Source organism: Mya arenaria, chromosome 17 (genome assembly GCF_026914265.1).
Source record: "Mya arenaria isolate MELC-2E11 chromosome 17, ASM2691426v1".
In the NCBI taxonomy this organism is placed as follows: domain Eukaryota; kingdom Metazoa; phylum Mollusca; class Bivalvia; order Myida; family Myidae; genus Mya; species Mya arenaria.
In genome coordinates this window covers 11,345,392-11,368,146 of record NC_069138.1, presented here as the reverse complement: position 1 = coordinate 11,368,146, position 22,755 = coordinate 11,345,392, and the positions used below count along the sequence as shown (strand labels likewise).

General features: G+C 35.8%; 1 protein-coding gene across 1 annotated transcript in view; it reads right to left on the bottom strand.

Annotated features, from left to right (window-relative positions):
* Positions 1-22,755, bottom strand: part of LOC128223783 (deleted in malignant brain tumors 1 protein-like) — a 64,035-nt gene that overhangs the window by 5,205 nt on the left and 36,075 nt on the right. The window contains exons 27-42 of the mRNA XM_052933159.1: positions 21,674-21,843; positions 19,388-19,544; positions 18,420-18,589; positions 17,487-17,640; positions 13,809-13,987; positions 13,124-13,274; positions 10,139-10,317; positions 9,167-9,371; positions 8,298-8,470; positions 6,279-6,367; positions 5,658-5,805; positions 4,874-5,042; positions 4,074-4,201; positions 2,922-3,078; positions 1,603-1,712; positions 747-875 (exon numbers count right to left, since the gene is read on the bottom strand). Of these exons, the coding sequence (XP_052789119.1) occupies positions 747-875; positions 1,603-1,712; positions 2,922-3,078; positions 4,074-4,201; positions 4,874-5,042; positions 5,658-5,805; positions 6,279-6,367; positions 8,298-8,470; positions 9,167-9,371; positions 10,139-10,317; positions 13,124-13,274; positions 13,809-13,987; positions 17,487-17,640; positions 18,420-18,589; positions 19,388-19,544; positions 21,674-21,843 (2,468 nt within the window). The remainder of the gene's footprint in view (positions 1-746; positions 876-1,602; positions 1,713-2,921; positions 3,079-4,073; positions 4,202-4,873; positions 5,043-5,657; positions 5,806-6,278; positions 6,368-8,297; positions 8,471-9,166; positions 9,372-10,138; positions 10,318-13,123; positions 13,275-13,808; positions 13,988-17,486; positions 17,641-18,419; positions 18,590-19,387; positions 19,545-21,673; positions 21,844-22,755) is intronic.

Below are 22,755 nucleotides of genomic sequence, written 5' to 3'. Positions count from 1 at the left end.
TTGAAAGTGTTTGAGTAGCTATTAGGTTTTATTGCATTTTTGAGTTATTCAAAAAATAAAAAAAATAAAAAAAGTTGAAGACCCAGGCCTATATATAGCTACGCCACTGCAAGTTACTTAATTAAGGTACGTTTAAGCCACAATTTCTCAAAACTTGCTCAGCCTAACCGACTTAACTAGATAATTTTATTTAACAAAATGTCTTACTGTAACTTGAATAGATTCTGATTAAAAAAAAAATACATGATTATCAGACTATCTTCAAATAGCAATAAACTAACAAAATAGTAAATATTTCACATATTATTGAAAAACAAAAATAGTGAGCTTAGCTTAATCGTGTTAAAACAGACTTAAGTAGTTTCGATGAATTGGCCCTTGATCTTTCAAGAATTTGGGCCACTTGTCAATGGTTTACTGTTTTTTTATGATTTTTTTATTCTTTGCATCAGCTTTTGAGCCTCACGGTGCTTGTGGGTGTTTTCTATAAATCGTTTTAATACTGAACCCAGGGGTTGAAAAGTAAAGAACAAAAAAGACATAAAAACCTATCTGCCCATCTTTAGAAGGTGTGTGTGGCCCTATGTTAAGACAGTAAACAAAATACAGTGAAATTTCTTACAGCTTTTACATGACTGTGACGCCTCCAAAGAAATAAAAACCTACATTTGTACCTACCCAACCTATAAAAAGGTGGGTGTGGCCCTGCGATAAGACACTAAACAAAATACAGTGAAATTTCTTACAGCTTCCACATGTGACGCCTCCCTGCTGCAAACTAAGACCAGTGGGACATAGGCATTTCTTGTTCCCATTCGCCATAGGTACACAGATGTGGCTACACCCTCCTCTACCATTGGTGCATGCATTCGTTCCTGTTTATGGATAAATGGAGTTCAGGGGCCGTATTCGATAAGCATCTTAGTGAATATTTTCAACTAAGTGAGAATTTTTGACGGTTATTTTAAATACCCGCTACTTTTCATCAGATTTATTCATATGCATATATTGTTTAGACCATTTTCTTGCTTATTTTCATATTTTTTGGTGTACAAACATTGTTTGTTTTCTTAAAATTCAAATAAGAAAAAAGGCTATTTTTCACTAAGTTGAAAATTGTCACTAAGATGCTTATTGAATACGACCCCAGGTTTATAAATCAATTGTTTTACTAAGTTATAATTGACTACACCTTCCTCTACTTATGATGGAAACTTGTTCCTGTTTACCAATGAAAGAAGTTTAGTTTATGAATAAATGGTGTATGGTTATTTCTCAGTTATGCGTGACTACACCCTTCTGTACCAACGATGAAAACATTTGTTCCTGTTTATCAATAAAAGGAGTTTAGGTTTATAAATGAAAGATACATGGTTATTTTGTAGTTATTAGTGGCTACATCCTTCTCTACTTATGGTGGAACCATTTGTTCCTGTTTACCAGTAAAAGGAGTTTTAATAATTTGGAAATAAATGATGTATGGTTATTTCTCAATTAAAAGTGATATTATCTTCTGTCACCATTGGTGCAAGCATTTGTTCCTTTTTCAAGCAATTAAAGTTAAGCTATTAAATTTAAGTCATTTTTAAGATAATATCATACCTGTTGGATTTGCTCCGTTTACATGTACATGTATATCATTCAGTCTGCCGAACCCAGGAGGGCCAAAAGTGCTCGATACGCCGCCTGATGTTGGTACTGTCATTATAGTGCTGGAAAAGGTCAAAATTGGGTTCAATACTGAGAAGTTATCTCGTATTTGTCATAATTGTGTGGAAAAAGGTAATTTTAAGTTTGGTTTCATTCTGAGATATTTATCTCATATTTAACTGTTTTGTCATTTTGTGCGGGAAAAGGTCAATGATTAGTTGAATTCTGAGAAGTTATCTCATATTTGTCATTTTGTGCGGGAAAAGGTCAATGATTAGTTCAATTCTGAGAAGTTATCTCATATTTGTCATTTTGTGCTGGAAAAGGTCAATGATTAGTTGAATTCTGAGAAGTTATCTCATATTTGTCATTTTGTGCTGGAAAAGGTCAATGATTAGTTGAATTCTGAGAAGTTTTCTCATATTTGTCATTTTGTGCGGGAAAAGGGTAATGATTGGTTGGATTCGAAGGGTAATGGTTGTTTGAATTCTGAAAAATTATTTCATATTAGTCTTTTTACGCACGTGGATGTATTTATTTGCCAGGAACCAAAACTTAAATGTGGTTGAAGAAGATTTGAAGAATATTGCCATAGATTGCGGAAAACATGGACGGTCTTCATATAACATCTTTTGTGATTTTCTTCCTTAAGTAATGTTCCAAAATTAAGTGTCTGATTGGCCATTTAATATTAGTACATAATAATGTCAAAATACTTTATTTCACAATACTTAATATTGCTATGAAAAGTTTAGGAAATTGACTAAAATTAGAAAATGACTTAAGATGATTTATAAATACGACCCCTTGGCCTGTATTCAATATTGATCTTATCCTTAGACATGCCTCAATGATTCCATTCAGCCTATTGGTCTGCTAAATATACAGGCCAATCAAAACACTTTGATTCTTATCTTAAATTCAAGTTCAATCTAACTTGGTTATAGAATAAGGCCCCAGGTCTTGTTTTGTGACTATTAATCATATCATGACTTATTTTGATGATGAAATTAACATGAGTTTCCCTTCTGAAAAAACTATGCTAGTCAGGCACTCCAAGTACAGGCAATATATTATTTGCACAAATACAATTTATACTGTAATTCACTAATTGCAGGGAAACGATGTAATGAACGACCCAAGTTTCAATTTTCCAGCCTGTTATTATATGTCCTTCAGTGTATTTGAAGTTTGAAGTCGTCAAACCGATTGTTTAATGGATTGTTTACATCGACACCGATTATGTAGTGCATAAAAAATTGGTCACCTACCTATGTTGCCAATCAGTATAGTACAGAGTCTGACCACTCAAAGCAATGCCGAAATAATGCGCTGAATTATCTGCATGCAATGTCTGTCTGTTAGAACCATCAAGACTGGCTTTTTCTATTGTATTTGTTCCGCCATCCGCCCAGTATATCAGGTTGTCTGAAAAATAAAATGCAATGACCATATTTGTTATAATAATGAATTGGAACATTTTCATATTTCGATACAACGTAATGCACTGATCTATCTGTAACAACCATCTGAGTGTTAAAGCTACTCTTTCACAGATTGAACGTTTTGACAACTTTTTAATTTTTTGTCTTGGAACAAGCCAATCTTTGCGAAAATCCATGGAAACCAGTTTTATAAGACTGCTGACAAAAAATTGGATCGCAAATTTTTATATTTAAGTTAAAAAAATTATGTTTTATGCATTTTTTTTAAACCGTTAGTAACGGTTTAAGCCATAAAACATTAATTTTCGGGCGGAAATATGAAAATCTGCAATCTGCTCTTTCCAAGACAAAAAATAAAAAAAGTTGTAAAAATGGTAAATCTGTGAGAGTGCAGCTTTAAAGGCACCCAAATTCTATCTATTTTTAAGATGTTTTTACTTGAGGAAAATTAGTACTATAAAAACTGTAACAATTTATACAAGTTTATAGAGGATAGTTGTTTGTTTCAGAGTAAGATTGAATATATTTCACCATGTGAGCAACAAAAATATTCACTTTTGGTGTTCACAAGGTGAAATATATTGCTATCTTACACTGAAACAAACATTTTTTTTTTATTATATTCTTAAAATTTTGAGTCAAAGTTAATTATTTACTCTTTTCAAGAAAACACGTGCCAATTTGTAAGCACACATAACATCTGAAATAATGTCTTTGAAATTGTGTCTCAGCCCTGTGCATGCTGGCTTCTGATTTGGACCTGAGAGCGGGCTAAAATTTTAAAACAGTGAAAAACACAAATTTGATATTTTCACTGTTTCAAACAGTGAAATATCAATTTTATTTCACTGATAAATTTCTTTAAATCAACTGGAAGCATATAAGAAACCAAGTTGTCTGAACTTTTTAATTACTAATATCCACAATGTTTAAGCATTTAATAATTATTTTCAAAATCCTAAAAAATCACAAACTTACTTTTGGCATCAACAGCGATTCCGTTTGGCCAAGTTAGCCTCGTGTTGACAATCACTTGTCTGTTAGATCCATCATAGTTAGCGTACTCGATCTTGGCTTGTCTGCCCCAGTCACTCCAGTAAACTCTCCTGGAAATTTTAAATGTTAAACTCTGTGACTTGCAATCTTAAAGCTGTACTCTCACAGATAAAAGATTTTGACAACTTTTGTAATTGTTGCCTTGGATTGAGCTAATTTTTGTGAAAATGCATTGAAACCAGGGATATAAAAGACTGCTGACAAATACCGGTAATCAGATCGCAAGTTTTCATATTTATGGTCAAAAATAGATGTTTAATGCAATTTTCTTCAGTGTTACTGACACATAAGATATATGAAAATCTGCAATTTGATCTTTTGCCAGCAGTCTTTTATCACTGGTTATTAGATATTTACACAATTGGCTCATTCCAAGAGTTTTGAACTGTAAACAAACATACACTTGTGCGCCATGTGAATGTCTTTCATTTGCTTATTATCAATTTGTTATACTGGGTGGGAGCGGGAGAGCTGTCCAATCCCTTAAGAACATTTTGAAGAATACATTAATGTAAAACGTTTTCAAGGATTTTGTAATTTTTGAAAGCCAACGTTCCTTAAAATTACAACAAACATTAACCAGATCCCCTTAGCCTTTAATTGTTATTCCTGATTTCGAGATTTTAGCACTTGCCATTTTAGGAGCACCAGATGCCAACAATACCATGACTTTTTTCTCTGAAAACCAGATGAGCTAAGAACAGTTCTGTGAAATCACTTACATGTTGGTAGGATCCACAACAATGGCTCTCGGCTCATCCAAGCCTTGGTTGATGATTATGGACTGGAAGGAACCGTCCATCGTCATGACAGCGATGATGTCACTTCCTGTGTCTGTGTAGAACAGAAGCTGGGATACAGCATCTACTGCTATGCCATCTGCTACTGAATCTGAAAGTGAAAGATGGTGGTCGTAAAAACAGCCTGTACAACAACAGTTGGATGGATGGATGGATGGATGGATGGATGGATGGATGGATGGATGGATGGATGGATATGAATAGATGGATGGATGGATGGATGGATGGATGGATGGATGGATGATGGATGGATGGATGGATGGATGGATGGATGGATGGATGGATGGATGGATGGATGAATGGATGGATGGAATGGAATAGGATGAATGGATGGATCAATGGATGGATGGATGGACTACGATCTGTGCTTCCTGTGACAAAAAAAGTATAAGTGAATCAGTATAAAAGTCAAAGAACAATATACTGGTTGTCCGGTTAGCACACTTGCTTCTAACCAAGGCGACCCGGGTTTGATTCCTGGCCTGGGCACATGTGAGTTTGGTTAGTGGTCACCAACCCGGAAAAGTGGGTTTTCTCCGGGCACTCCAGTTTCCCCCACAACACAAGACCACACTCTCGCGCAACATCGTGCCAAAGAGAGTAACTTAGGATAAGTTATCATAACTTCTTTCACATTCGTTGTAAAAATATATAATGTTTAAACTAAAGAAAAAATAAAGGACCAAAATAATTTAAAATATCTTACTGTTTGGTAATATTCGGATGGTCTTTGAGCTCATCCCATCCAGCGAAGCACTGCGAATAAGTTTGCGGCCCACATCCGTCCAGTAAATTCTTTCTCCGATGTAGTCATAATCGATAGCTATAGGATTGTTATGGCTCGGTAATGGAATCTAAAAATAGATTACAGAATGTTTAAAATAGGCACATTTTAAAATAAAATTTTGAAGTCAAAGATAAATTTTACCCCAAACGGTTGAAAGGGTATTCGAAAAGAATATTCAAACCCTGCGCAGGGTTTTCTGTGGAAACTCGGTAACCTCGTTTCCGCAAAACACCCTACGCTCGGGTCGGGATGCACCTATCTTACACCCTCTGCATTGGAAGATACTTATAATCTGACACATGCTGCCATGGTAGATGCTTTTCCTCCCACCTCAGTTATACAAAATATAGTAAAAATGCATTTTAATTTTTTTTTACATATGGGTACATTTTTATCAATGCCCGTGGGCAAGATAAGGAATTCCAGGCCTAAGAAAAGGCCTGCTCATGATCAATATTTAGGAAAACATTCAATTCAAACCATGCAATGGCAATCAAATATTCATTTTGAAATCATAACTTACAAAGAATGAAATCTTACTTTGACGTAGCTATGTGAGTTCATGTCCATTCGGAAGATGGCTTTGTTAGTGGTGTCGGTAAACAGCAGAAATTGATCTGGGACCGTTGCTGTAATGTATGTATGATAAAAAATAGATAGCTTTGTTTTAAGATGTTTTAAACCTAAGTTATCATTTTCTGCTTTTTTTGGTTAGAAAATGGGGTTAATAAAAACTTTAAAGAGTCCAAATTAAATCTTCTTTTTTTATTCCTCTGTATTAAAAACCTTGCTTGACCGGTAAGCGCAGTGGTTACCGCACTCACTTCTCATCTAGGCGAACAAGGGTTTGATTCCTAGCCTAGGCCCATGTGAGTTTGGTTTGTGGATATGTGGAATTCCTTCGTGTACCCAACACTGTGCCAACAAGAGTGAATAACCCTTTGCATGCTAGGTAAATTGTCGTCTGCTCAAAAATGTCGTTCTAAATTTCAAAAATTCTAAATTTCTATCAATTTACTTAAAACTTTGGGGATATATTGACTGAGTGGCAAACAGCTTGGAACCTGGTTCTAAATTTCAAAAATTCTAAATTTCTTTCAATTAACTTAAAACTTTGGGGATATAATGACTGAGTGGCAAACAGCTTGAAACCTGACCAGGCGCCGAGTTACTCGGTGTCTGGTCTGGTTCCAAGTTGTTTGCAAAGCCTTTAAAATCGCCATCAGCAGCCTAAGGGTTAAAATTAGAATTTGTTTCACAATCGCCATCAGCAGCCTAAGGGTTAATATTAGAATTTGTTTCACAATCTTTAAATTAATAAGTTTAAATCAATTTAAACAAAGGAACTAACAAAAGCCTAGCAATAAGTTAATGACCAAAAAAAACACTTACAGAGAAGATTAAATCTGAAAATCTCAGAAAAATCCATCTTACATCAAACATTAGAGACTCAACTAACATGACACACGCAACACTTGACTAACATAAAATGTATGAGACCCAACTTGCATAAAACACACAAGACCTGACTTTTATAAAACACACAAGACCCAACTTATATAAAACACACAAGACCTGACTTATATAAAACACACAAGACCCAACTTATATAAAACACACAAGACCTGACTTTTATAAAACACACAAGACCCAACTTATATAAAACACACAAGACCTGACTTTTATAAAACACACAAGACCCAACTTATATAAAACACACAAGACCTGACTTTTATAAAACACACAAGACCCAACTTATATAAAACACACAAGACCTGACTTATATAAAACACACAAGACCCAACTTATATAAAACACACAAGACCTGACTTTTATAAAACACACAAGACCCAACTTATATAAAACACACAAGACCTGACTTTTATAAAACACACAAGACCCAACTTATATAAAACACACAAGACCTGACTTTTATAAAACACACAAGACCTGACTTTTATAAAACACACAAGACCTGACTTTTATAAAACACACAAGACCCAACTTATATAAAACACACAAGACCTGACTTTTATAAAACACACAAGACCTGACTTTTATAAAACACACAAGACCTGACTTTTATAAAACACACAAGACCCAACTTATATAAAACACACAAGACCTGACTTTTATAAAACACACAAGACCTGACTTTTATAAAACACACAAGACCTGACTTTTATAAAACACACAAGACCCAACTTATATAAAACACACAAGACCTGACTTTTATAAAACACACAAGACCTGACTTTTATAAAACACACAAGACCCAACTTATATAAAACACACAAGACCTGACTTTTATAAAACACACAAGACCTGACTTTTATAAAACACACAAGACCTGACTTTTATAAAACACACAAGACCTGACTTTTATAAAACACACAAGACCCAACTTATATAAAACACACAAGACCTGACTTTTATAAAACACAAAAGACCTGACTTATATAAAACACACAAGACCTGACTTATATAAAACACACAAGACCTGACTATTATAAAACACACAAGACCCAACTTAAATAAAACACAAAAGACCCGACTTACAGGAAACACATGAGACACCCGCATCCTCCTGATGACCACAGTTATGGGCACCCCAGCCATTGGACACACATTGGGCAAGAGAAGCCTCTGTTCCTCTACAGTGGACATTGTCCAGCCAGATACGGCCAGTACCTTGACCATAGTAGCCTGAAACCCTTGCTGCTGCACCAATTCTGAAATAGGATATAAATTACATTAACTGTTGGGCCCTTTCGGGGGGATGTGATACACATTTAGCAAGCATAGGCTTTGAGCCTCTACAGCGGACATTGTCCAGCCAGATACGGCCAGTACCTTGACGATAGTAGCCAGAAACGCTGGCTACTGCACCATTTCTGAAATAGGATATAAATTACATTAACTGTGAGGCCCTTTGGGGGATAAGATACACACTCAGAACAGGCTTTAAAGCTGTACAGTGGACATTGTCCATTGTGTGAGACCCTACAAGAAGATAATATACAGCCTGAGCAAGAAGAGCCTCTATACCTCTACATTGGACATTGTCCAGCCAAATAGGGCCACTACCTTTACAACAGAAGCCAGAAACACTAGCAGCAGCACCTGGATGGAAATGCACCAATTTCCAAATTAAAAAAATGTACCGTAGAATTGCTAATAAACATAATTTAAGCAAAATGGGACGATTACATTTGTACCATGTTTAGGAGTGTTTCCATTGTTTTCATTTCCCATATCAAACCAGTAGGTGGAGTAACTATTACTGTTTTAACATATTACATATTCAGGGTACTTTCTACATCATTTTTCAAAATATCATGAAAACTAGACAGTTTATTAAAAATTGTACAAAATCAATAAGGTACAGCTTGTTAAAAATATTACAATCAAAATAACAGTCCTATTACCCAGAGTATCCCAACATTCTGCAGACAACAGAGGCGTCAGAGGAGTTCCAACTATCGTCACAGACTGTTCCCCATTCATTGAAGGCAAAAACCTCCACCCTACCCTCGTATGCACTGTTTCCACCGACCAGTCTTGCAGACGTTGATCCAGTTGGTGGGGTGGACAGGGGGATCCTGGCGGTGGTTGTGGTGGTGCCCTGTGGTGCTATAAATAGAATTTGGTGAATATTTTGTTACCCCGAAGTGCTTCAAGTAACATGTAAGCTGAGCAAATTTGCGAATCTAACTAAATTTCACTAATGGTTATAGGAGATTGAAAATCAATAGACAATTGATAAATAATCAAAAAAATTATGCTTGTATAAAACGCAACACATTTGGGGTTTTTTGCCTCATTATTCTATAATGACAAGTTTCTTATGAATTTCTGACATGCCTGCTTTGTTATTTTAAAATATCTTGCATTGATTATTTGAATTAAAAATAAATCAACAGGACCTAAGGATACATTTTAAATGATGGAGTGTGGCTGATGCTCGACTTTTTTGATTGATTTTAGATTATAATTGATCATGAGAAAAACACCAGCTTAAAGGCAGCCTTGCATTATAAAACACTTACATGAGAATCAGACAACATTTACTCAAAAAGAAGGCAGCTCTTTTTAGGAGCATACAACAATTACTCAAGGAGCAGTAAAAACTTACTAGAGGAGCAGGCAACATTTAGTCAAGGAGCATTTAAAATTTACTAGATGAGCAGTTAAAACTTACTAGAGGAACAGACAAGATTTACTCAAGGAGCAGCGGAAACTTACTAGAGGAGCAGACAACATTTACTCAAGGAGCAGTTAAAACTTACTAGAGGAGCAGACAACATTAACTCAAGGAGCAGTTAAAAATTTAGTAGAGGAGCAGACAACTTTTACTCAAGGAGCAGTCAACACTTACTAGAGGAGCAGTCAACACTTACTAGAGGAGCAGACAACACCCACATCCTCGCTATGGCCACAGTTATTTGAGCCCCATGGTGTGCGATGAGTACAATCAGCGATGCTCTGCTCAGATCCTGTGCACGCAACATCGTCAAGCCAGATCTGAGTTGGCGCTGTCGGGTAGCCGGTGAGACGTGTAATAGCATGAGCACCAGCTCTAAAAGAAATGATGTATTTGAATTATAAATTATGTTAAATCATTGTATAGGATGCACCTTTTCCCCCCCGGAATTCCCATCAATAAAATGCATCTTATATATAGTATTAGGTTTTTGATGTTGTTTTTTTGCATTTTATACCTAGTATTATGCTTTTGATGTTTTTTTTGCATCTTATATATTGTATTAGGCTTTTGATGGGTTTTTTTTATCTTGTTTATAGTATTAGGCTTTTGATGCGGGTCCATTTAAGGCCCAAAAATGTTTATTTACATTTGACTTCAAAGGGACGCTACTTACATTAATTGATGGATTTAGTTATATTAACAGTATAATATCGAGCCAGGTTAGCATCAGATGACGACAACAAAAAAATTAGATAATTATTTTGTAGTTTTAAATTTTACGAAAGTTATTACAAAGTATGACTGCTGCTGATTTTGATATTTTTTCTCTGCGTCCTATATATGCTATTAGTGATATTAAGTTTTATGTGGTAAGTGAAACATGCAATCCCATATAATTATATTTAACATCCTGTAGCCAGATTTTGAAGACAGTTCACAACATCAGCCTCATATGCAAATATGTTACATAACAGTGTGCGAAATTAACGGTAGCCCGATCGCCCGTGGTGACGAAAAATTGACCCAGGCTACGAAAAAATCCCTTAAGGTAGCCCGACTGGCGATGAAATCATCGGGCTTGTTGGTTAAAAAAAATTGTCGGGTAAATGTTTACCTCGACACCGTTGACCGACTTCCGGATAATCTCTCATTGTTATGGATATTTTCTGTTGCAGTAATCTCCCTTGTCAAGCAATTATACGCTATATACTGCTTGAAAATTATTATTTTGACGGAAATCATATTTCGGACTGTCAATAATTTTTTTTTTGTTTTAGTGAGATATTAAAGTTTGGATGTTGTTTTTGTTGTGTGTTTTTTTTTTTTAAATAATCACCGAAAATTATGAAATAGATGTTTGTAAAATCCTGTCACTAATGCCACAAGCAGCACATGTTGACAGGACTTCCATCCTCCCCCTTCATCAACAATCCAACTGCCTTGACAGAACCAGCCCCCCCCCCCATCGAACCACCACCAGCCCCCCTGCCCCCTGGCAACACAGGACCACACAACCACCATACTTGCATTTTATACAAAATATAATAAGATACTGTACAGTTGTCATATCATTCCTTGTTTTTAACCATACAAGGTACTCAAGATGCGTTTTTCTGTTAACCGGTGGGCTATGGAAGTCTGGCTTGGGCTACAGAAATCTCAAAGTCTGTAGCCCCATTGGCTACCAGGTAAAAAAGGTTAATTTCGCACACTGCATAATATAATGTGTAAGCACTGTTTTAGCTTATCTTTATATTTTTTTACAAAATCTCAAAAAAAGTAAAACTTACTTGATTTATACGGGAATTTTAGGGCCATCTGGTGTCTAGTCCCTTTAAAGCTGCACTCTCACAGATATACCAGTTTTACAACTCTTTTATTTTTTGTCTTGGAAAGAGCAAATTTTTGGGTCAATATCTGCAAACCAACGATGAAAGATTGCTGACAAAAGATCAGATCACAGATTTTCCTATTTCTGTTCGAAAATTATTGTTTCATGTTTTAAGAAAAACGCATAAAACATCAATTTTTGAACTTAAATATAAAAATCTTCTATCTATTTTATGTCAGCAGTCTTATACAACTGGTTTCCATGCATCTTCCCAAAAATTGGCTCGTTCCAAGACAAAAAATTAGAAAGTTGTCAAAACGTTCAATCTGTGAGAGTGCAGCTTTATCCCTTTAGCACATAGGCAAATGCCCCTTTAACAGATATTTCTTGTTCTCTGGCAACATGTGTATCAAGTTTCATTTAAAAGCTTTAAGTTTTTGATGAATTGCCAAGGTTAATGGTTTTGCATATATGACAATGTTGACAATGACATTAAGGAATGACGTCACCATTACGTCATATGTACTTCCGTTGTGTGGAAAACTCTCAATAAAAAAAAAATGTTCTTATGATTGATAGACATGTTTTCACATGCTCAATACACTGTAAATCAAAAATATCATTATTGCTGAAACTTTTATACCTTAAGTATCTATTATTGCTTGATTTATCATTTAGTGTAAAGATTAAAGCATAAACCGCTGCCCTATAGTTGAAAGGTCATTTTGGAAGAACTGTCATGGCGGATGGTGCAATTTTTAGAGTCTGTTTTTCAAGTTGAGTGATTTTTCTTAGGAATAACTTGACCCCCCTTTTTTATTGGCTTAAAATGTAATTTAAAGCTTGTACTTAAAGAATATATATGGTTATCATAGCCTGCATTCGCTCGAAATGCCTTTAAATGTTGTCTAAAAGTTATAATTTTACATTGAATTATATAGGGAATAACAATGGTGGTGTGTAACCTAAAAGCTCCACTCACACAGATTTTTTTGTCTTGGAATAAGCCAATTTTTGAGTGAATGTCTGGAAACCAGTGATTTAGCAGTTTTTCATAGTTATGTTTGAAAATTGATTGTTAATGCCGATAAACTAATTTTTTAAAAGTGTTAGTAACCCTTTTAGCCATTAAACATCAATTTTCTACTATGAATATGAGAAACTGCAATCTTTTGAGTTTTTTGTCAGCAGTCTTAAATCACTGGTTTCCAGACATTCACGAGAAAATAGGCTCATTTCAAGACAAAAAAAAGTTGTCGAAACAGTCATTCTGTGAGAGTACAGCTTTAAGGCTATCCCAATTCTTCAACCTCTTTTTAGCCAAACAATATGAAAATAAATACTAACGTAGGGTAGTTCAACATCCTGCACACAACAACAGCATTTCTGTCAGAGAACCCATCGTCACAGACTGTACCCCACGTCCCGTTGTGTAAGATCTCGACACGTCCACGGTACTGGCTTGTACCTCCAACCAGTCTAACATTAGAAGCTGCAGCTGAAATTTAAAGCACGTTTTTATAAGTACTCGGCAATAAAACTCGAAACTTGTACTGGGCCAATATTCATAGAACAATAAATTATATTCAGCCATTTATTTACTTAAAGCTGCACTCTCACAGATTGACAATTTTGACATTATTTTTTATCTTTCTCAGAATAAGCTGATTTTTGCATTAACACTTTGAATTCAGTCATTTATTAACATAAAGCTGCACTCTCACAGATTGACAGTTTTGACATGGGTTTTTTTCTGTCTCAGATTAAGCTGACTTCGGCATTGACGCCTTCAATTCAGTCATATAAGAAAACTCACAATAGAACATATCTCCATTGTTCGAAGAACGGCCGAAAATTCCAATTTTCTTACAGCATTAATAACACGCTAAGCCATAAAACATCTATTTTGGCTATAAGAAAACTATGCTGAAAGTTACATAACATTAATGAAAATGGGGTATTTTAGATATTACAAATTTATTACATCATATGACATTTTCAATGTTGACTATCATTTATAAAACCAGCTTACGTGCATTAGAACAGATTACACCAACGTCTTCTGAATGTTGACAGTTGTTAATGCCCCATCCTTTGTTGTCGCATTGAAGGAGGTTCGACTCAGTCCCGAGGCAGTTCAAGTCGTCCAGGAGGATCGGGCCAGACCCCTGACCAAACTGGGTAGAACTGCTGGCCACTCGTGCATTAGCCCTTGAAATTATCAGACAGTTAATAAATTCAGATTTTTTGTCCACATATTTTTCCCAAAGACCCATGACATGACTAACGTTTTTGTTATACCTTACAAGGAAGATCAGTTGAGACTGGCTTTGCTATTTTCAGACTGTCCAAATGTTTTATGGACTGCTGACATAATTAAACAGTTGAGACTGGCTTTGCTATTTTCATAACGCAAAAATTGTTGCAAGTAAACATATCAAAAGCGCTTTAAAGATATTGAATGGTTATAGAAAAAAATGTCTGGTATACTATAGGGAATAACAGACAACTTCCGGCCATATGTCAATATACATATCATACTACCAGCCAGTCAAGAAAAGGACCTCCCCTGAACCTTGGTCCATATACACTTATATTATACCTTACATAAATGTGTCCCTTCTTTGTGTATATAAAGTTGATCAGTCCGTATATAAATGTATTTTAATAAGAATCCAGTTTTTATGACGTCAGCGGTCCATATCATGTTTTTGGCCGGTCCGGACCTCGCCAAAAAATAATATGGTTCGCTGACGTTATACGATATGGACTGCTGACGTCATTAAACTCTTGAGTGCTGCTTGTAATTTTCACAAAGACATTTTTTCGCAAGAAAAAATATTAGATTTGTATAATAAAACGCATCAAAGGCACTTTAAAACAAGAGATGTTTGTCAAACATTATGCCCCCCCCCCCCCCCCCCCCCCCCCCTGAGCGCCATGTTGTCAGGATTATATGGACAATTGAATGAAATATGCATGGACCGAAATGACAGCTGATTTGTTACTGTTTTAAGATTATGACCATTAAAGTGTGAGGATAAAGTGTGTTATGACCGTCATGACCTTTGACTCTATGAACTCAAAATCCAGAGTCATGAGCTGGTCACCAGAAACCTAAATGTCAAGTTTGAGGGCCATGGGTGCAGGCATTGTCAAGTTATCAAAAGACAAGTTTTTTTCGTTCAAGGTCACTGTGACCTTGACCTTTGACCCGATGACCCCTTAAATCATAAGGGGTCATCTACAAGTCAGATGCAACTCCAAGTCAAGTTTGAAGGCCATGGGTTCAGGCATTGTTGAGTTATCACTCGGACAACCTTTTACCATTCAAGATCACTGTGACCTTGACCTTTGGCTCTATGAATCCTAAAATCAATAAGGGTGATCTACTGGTCAGGCTTAACATCCATGTCAAGTTTAATGATCGTAGGTTCAGGCATTGTCGAGATATCATTGGGGGAAGATTTGTTAACTTTTTTGCATTAAAGGTTACTGTGACATTGACCTTGGCCTGATGACCCCCAAAGTCGATAGGGGTCATCTACTTGGCAGGTCCAACCTTCATGTCAAGTTTGATGACCATAGGTCCAAGAATTGTCGAGTTTGCTTTCAAGGTCACTGTGACCTTGACCTTTGACCCCTAAAATCAATAGGGGTCATCTACTGGTCAGGCCCAACCTCCATGTCAAGTTTGAGGGCCATGGGTGCAGGCATTGTTGAGTTATCACTTGGACAACCTTTTATCATTCAAGGTCACAGTGACCTTGACCTTTGGCCCAATGACCCCTAAAATTAATAGGGACAATCTTCTGGCCAGGCTCAACCTCCAAATCAAGTTTGAGGGCCATGGGTGCAGCCATTGTCAAGTTATCACTCGGATAACCTTTTACCATTCCAGGTCACTGTGACCTTGACCTTTGGCCCAATGACCCCTTAAATCAATAGGGACCATCTTCTGGCCAGGCCCAACCTCCAAGTCAAGTTTGAGGGCCATGGGTGCAGGCATTGTCGAGTTATCACTCGGACAATCTTTTACCATTCCAGGTCACTGTGAACTTGACCTTTGGGCAGATGACCCCCCAAAACATAGGGGTCGTGTCCTGGTCAGGCCAATTCTCCAAGTCAAGTTTGAGGGCCATGGGTGCAGGCATTGTTGAGTTATCAATCGGACAACCTTTTACCATTCAAGGTCACTGTGACCTTGACCTTTGGCCCAATGACCCCCAAAAACGATAGGGGTCATCTACTGGTCAGGCCCAACCTCCAAGTCAAGTTTGAGGGACATGGGTGCAGGCATTGTTGAGTTATCACTCGAACAACCTTTTACCATTCAAGGTCACTGTGACCTTGACCTTTGACCCATTGAGCCCAAAAAACAATAGGGGTCAGCTACTGGTCAGGCCCAACCTCCAAGTCAAGTTTGAGGGCCATGGGTGCAGGCATTGTCACGTTATCACTCGGACAACCTTTTACCATTCAAGGTCACTGTGACCTTGACCTTTGGCCTGATGACCCCCAAAAACAATAGGGGTCATCTACTGGTCAGGCCCAACCTCCATGTCAAGTTTGAGGGCCATGGGTGCAGGCATTGTTGAATTATCACTCGGACAAGCTTTAAAATTTTATTACCATTAAAGGTCACTGTGACCTTGACCTTTGACCCGATAGGGGTCATCTACTGGTCAGGCCCAACCTTCATGTGAAGTTTGATGACCATACGTCCAGGAATTGTTGAGTTATCACTCGGACAAGCTTTGGTCTACCGACGGACCGACCGACCGACCGACATGCCTGTGCAAAGCATTATACCCCTCTTCTTCGAAGGGGGGCATAATTATTAAGTGGTAAAAAAGTGTTTGGTATAATATAAGAAATATAGCGCTCCACTTCGGGCCATATGGCATTATATTATACCTCACATAAATTTGTCCCTTCTTTGTATTTATAAACTTGATCGGTCCGTTTATCACTGTATTTTAATGAAAATCTAGTTTAATGACGTCAGCGGTCAAAAATTTGTCGCAAGTATACATTACTAGCTTTGTTCAATAAAAATCATTTAAATCGCTTTAAAAATATTGAATTGTATCAGGGTTTGCCCTTGTGGTCTCTGAAGTCTAATACAAGAATTCTGCAAATAGGATGTGTTGCCTATCAGGAGCCAAAAGGTCACTGTGACCTTGAGCTTTGACCTAGTGACCGTAAAATCATTCGGGGTCATCTACTGACCACGATCAATGTGCATAACAAGTTTGAAGACTCTACAACACGTTGTTCAAAAGTTAAATCGGCAACTAAAGTGTGAGGCAGACAAAGACGAACAATACTTAATGTGTGTCTGCCATGCTTTGCAGAGGACATAAAAAATTGACTTTTTTTTCTTTGAAAGACTAGATTCCCTTCAAATCATGGCCATATCATGAAATTAAGTTGTTTTAAAATATTAATATATTTCACTAGTTAAAATAAAATCGTACACACACATACAATTTATTTATTGTAAACGTTTGGGCATAACGCCTTCATCAGTACATATACTAAACAATATTAACAGAGGGTTATGACAATGTCATTATTAACAGTTAAATAACAGCACGTCTTTTGGGGGCAAAACGAATGACGTCAATAAAGATAAAGACTTATTTTACAGACACATGCATTTGTATTAATATTATTTTTAATAAATCAAGTTTATTTCCAAAAATACCTAGAGAATCCCAGCATATTACAAGCAACACCCGCCTCCGCTGTTCCAAAACCATCATCACAAACTGTTCCCCATGTATTGTTGTAGAAAATCTCTAGCCGACCCTGGTTAGGCTGACTTCCACTATTAACAAGCCGGATCTGAGCAGTTGGGACTGAAATTACAAATAAATATAAAATTATTTACCCCACTTAAAACCTATACCCTACCCTAATTAGGCTAACTTCCACTATGAATGAGCCGGATCTGAGCTGTGGGGACTACAATTACAAATAAATATATGCAATTATTTTCCCCATCAAAAACCTATACCCTACCCTGATAAGGCTGACTTCCACTATGAATGAGTCTGATCTGAGCTATCAGGGACTTAATTTACAAGGTATAAATTTATTTCCTCTCAAAAAAAACTACCCTAAGTAGGTTAGGCTAACTTCCACTATGAATGATCTGGATCTAAGATGCAGGGACTAAAATTAAAAATGTATTCATTTATTTACCCCACCTTCGGACAACTTATAAAGGTTAAATACATATTGCTGCTGGTCAAGTAGGCCTAAAAAAAATACATGTGGTTCGGGTTACCCCACCCTACCTACATGTACGAAATAGGCACTGACCTAAACTTTTTTATTGTCAGTTGGTAAAATGTTTTTTTCCTCTTTTTTTGTAAGTGCGTTGTTTAATATTTAGTTTAAAACCTATATATTATATTATTATATATACAGAAGACATTATATATTATACAGAAGTTAACATTAACACCATTCTGCATTGACAAAGTTCGTACATAAAGCCTAATAAAATAAAAAAAATACCTACCCTCCCTGTTTTTGAAAAGGATGTAACCCTAACCAAACCAATTTTGTTTTGGCCTTAGCCAGGAATAAACAAAACCTTATATTGAATTCCAGATAGCAACAATTCACTTACCGCTACAAATGACTCCTACATCCTCGTTATGGCCACAGTTGTTCTGACCCCAGCGTCGGAACATGCAGGCGTCGATCGCCGTTTCATCACCTTGACAATTCACATCATCAAGCCATATCGGGTCTACACCAGCACCGAAAAAGGCCTTCTGACGTACAGCCACATTGCCCCTGGAAATAAATAGACAAATCACATCATCAAGCCATATCGGGTCCATACCTGGACTGAAAAAGGCTTTTTGGCATACAGCCACATTGTCCCTGGAAATAAATAGACAAATCACATCATCAAGGCATATCGGGTCTATACCAGGACCGAAAAAGGCCTTCTGACGTACAGCCACATGGTCCCTGGAAATAAATAGTTTTTGTTTAAATACAGTCGAACCCCGTTTGCTCGAACTTGCTTGGCTTGATTTCCTCGTTGGCTTGAACTGGATGTAAAAGACCGAACTCTTTATACTGAAGGCAAGCATTCCCACTTGGCTCAAATTTCCTGAGGCTAGATGTATTTTCGCTGGTCCCCAGGAGTTCAAGCCAACAGGGTCCAACTGTACATGTTTCTATTTTAGAAATGCGTTTCAGATTATTGGCATTTGATATTTGATTATTTAAATATAATAATTTCTAATGATCACAAGAATATGTTATGTTTTACAAACTTTTATCTCTTAACTTTTCGGCAAATTATGTATTCATCCATTATTTTTTTTACCACTTTTAAGGGAATGATACGGGAAAAATAGCTTCGTTTTGGCAATAAAGGGGGAAATACTAAGGTGATTCGCATAATGTTCAACAAATAGTTGTCAAACCTTTTTTTGAACAACCTATCCAAATATTCATAAATATAATATTATAAATAAAAAAAATATAATGAATTTCAAATAGCAAGAAACATCAATTTACCTATAACACACTTGGATATTAAGTAATATCAATAACTTATTTAATGTTATGATAACTTACGTAGGAAATCCCAGCTGTCGACACACGACCATAGCGAAGTTTCTATTTGTCTGATCGTCACAGATCGTACCCCACGTTCCATTGTGAAATATTTCAACGCGACCCTCTGATCGTGTTGTGCCATTGCTCAGTCGAATAGGACTTGCATTTATTGTCCCTGAGAAAGGAAAAGAAAATCGATATAAATGCAAATAGGAAAACTGGCTTTGAAAATGTGTACATTCCTTAGTGAAAAACCTCGACGTGACCCTCTTACTGTGTTGTGCTGTTATGTTGTCAAATAGGACTTGAAACTTTTTTTGCTCGAAAGGAAAAAAAAAAAAAAATCAAATCTTAACAAGGCTTTAAAATTGTAGGCGTTCCTTAGTGAAATACTTTTGACACCACACTCTGATTGAGCTGTTAATTTTAGTAGTCATAAAGGACTCGCAACAACCATACGAACAAAATTAATATATGGCTAATTTAATTCTAACATTTCTAAGGAAAACCTTACTATTAAATCATAGTTTGTCATGTATTATATGGCCCTTATAAAATACTTTCACATTCCAATACTTTGACATGACAACCATAAGATCTTGATGAGTATCGTTATTCAATCAAATAGGACTTGCAACAATCCTGATTGAAAATATTTCCAGTTCCATTCCAAAATGGCTATGAAAAGTTGCCCATTGTATTGTGAAATACTCGTACACGATCCTCAGATCTCGTTGTGCTACTACGTTATAAAGGATTAGAGGAGACGGGGAGCTGTGGGGCAGGGGGACCTTTCCCATCAAAGCAATTTTACCTGTTTCAAATCCTGTTCAAAGGTGCTTTTAGATTGCAGTAAAACCAACCGAAAATATGTAGGAAGTGAATGGGTGAATTGAGAATGAACAATAACATCAGATAGTGAAGTCTAAATAAAAAGACAATGTTTTACTTAAAAATATATTTAGATATAACACTTAATTAAAAGACACATATATATGTATGTATCAAATTACAAAGAAGAAAGCTCTTTAAAACACTGTTGAATACTGTTAATTGATAAAACATATAAATAATGATTTGATGAACATTATGTATATCATATATGTTTTCCTTTAATTAAAAGCATAACATTACCCTGACGAGCTTAACCATTACATAATGTGTGGTATCGCAGTGGGATCTCTTGTATCTCACTCTTTTTCTTCATGCCTTCTATTATCTGGATTTAACTGGGAAATATAATTTCCTTTATTTGAAATTAAGAATAAGAAAAAAAAAAAAATTCCTCGATTTGATGTAATGTCCAGTAGATGGCATGATATTAGTTCTACACGGGTGGCTTTAGGCTCTAAATAGTCATTCAGCTTCGGAACATTAGACTGAACGGATCAAGTTTTAAAAATTAATTTGTTAAATTATATAATTGTAGTAATTTGGATAAGGTAAAATGTTTGGATCAGCATTTAGTGATATCTAAGATTATCGTCTTCTGTGTTAGTGCATGTGAACTAGTGTAAGCATTATTACAGAATGAAAAACCTGAAAGAATATTATGTTTATGAACTCAAATATTTATTTGATATGATGTTCAAGTGCTTTATATGATAAACAGTTCTGAGTATCCACATGTATGTATCAGTCAACGCCCCAGAGCTACACGGTATTCAAATCAATAAATGAATTTTCGTATAGAAAGTGAGTTACTCTATTCAGAGACATGGATTCCTAAAAGAAATTGCAGTCACTTCTATCTCATGTCACTTATGGCATTTAAACACAATCTAAGTCGTGATGACTTCAAGGCGGAGTCAAGCCATTATGCAACCAACTAAAAGGCGCTGGCAGACCTGGCCCCATTATTACAAAAGTACTAAAGTCACATCTCATTCTCAGACTAAATTTTTTTTACCACATTGCATTAAAAGTTATTAAAAAATGGTAAATGTTTTTACACCTTTTAAAAGCGCACAGTCTCATAAAATACGTTGATTAAAAACTTTGTTCAAGATTCCAAAGTAAAAATATTCGACAGCATAAAATATATTTGAGTACAACTCAATATTTTTTCACAATTACTCAGGTATAATTTTTGTTTTATAATAAGTTTTCTTTGAAATACTGAAGAAAGTTTTTATCACCACATTTTATGAGGAAATGTGTTTTTAAAATTAGTAAAAACATACAAAATATTGTATCATACTGTGCTATTATCTGGGAAAATAAGTTGAGACTGAGATTGAGATTTGACTTGAGTATTTTTTATGATATTTGGGTCCTGGATTAACACAATTAAACATAACAAACCTCCACACACTACACCAGCATCTTCTGAGTGACCGCAATTGTTAGTTCCCCAGCTACGATGTCCGCACAGAGCCAGCGACGTCTCGTTCCCAGCACAGTTAACATCGTCCAACCAGATGGTTCCATTTCCTTGACCAAAGAAGGCGCTGCTTCGTGCTCTAGCTTGCTGACTGTATTAAGTTGAAAAATATTAAAAGCCATTGCAACGTTTTTTTTAATGTGATACTCTTATTTAAAATCAATACATACACATGTTTAACAAACATAACTTTTGACTGATAAACCTTTAACCTTCCCTAAACGTTGCAGTTATGGAAAATATTAATTACTGATAACAAGATTGTAACCTTGTATTTCGTCACCTTAGTGCAATAACTCAATAACTGCATATAGAAATAGAAGCAGATATTGAGTTCTTGCACTAAGTTTAATAACTAAAAACACACTAACATTAAAAGACTGGTGGGTCCTAAAATGTTTACAGTGATCAACTATTGTCTCATAAGGTAGAAATACCTGTTTTCTGCACCGTTGTTTAAATAAAATACAGTATTCTTTATAACAAACATTGTTTTTGGTATTCATTTATCCTTTTCGGTAAATTAAAACAATTGTGTTAATTGTGCTACATCTTATTTCGGATTAAGAGTGTATCTTTAATGATATGTTTGTTAATACTATAGAATTGTGAATGATTTATTTATATATGAAAATATTCAATCATCAAAGGTCTCAGTTTAGACACCGATTAAACTGTGACCAAATAACACATCAATAATGGCAAATTAAAACTCTTAGAATCATCTAATAATCACAGATAAAGCAAATAAGCCATAAATAGAGAAAATAACAAAATGAACAACATGCAATTTTTTCAATATCATTAAATCTATCTTGCTGTCAGTGGCATTACTATGAAAATGATCACAGATCGTGCCCAAACGTGCCTTAAAGCTGCGCTCTAACAGATACACCATTTTTACAACTTTTTTTAATTTTTTGTCTTGGAAAATGATGTAAGACTGCTGACAAAAAAATCAAATCATAGATTTTCACATTTCTGTTTGAAAATTAATATTTTA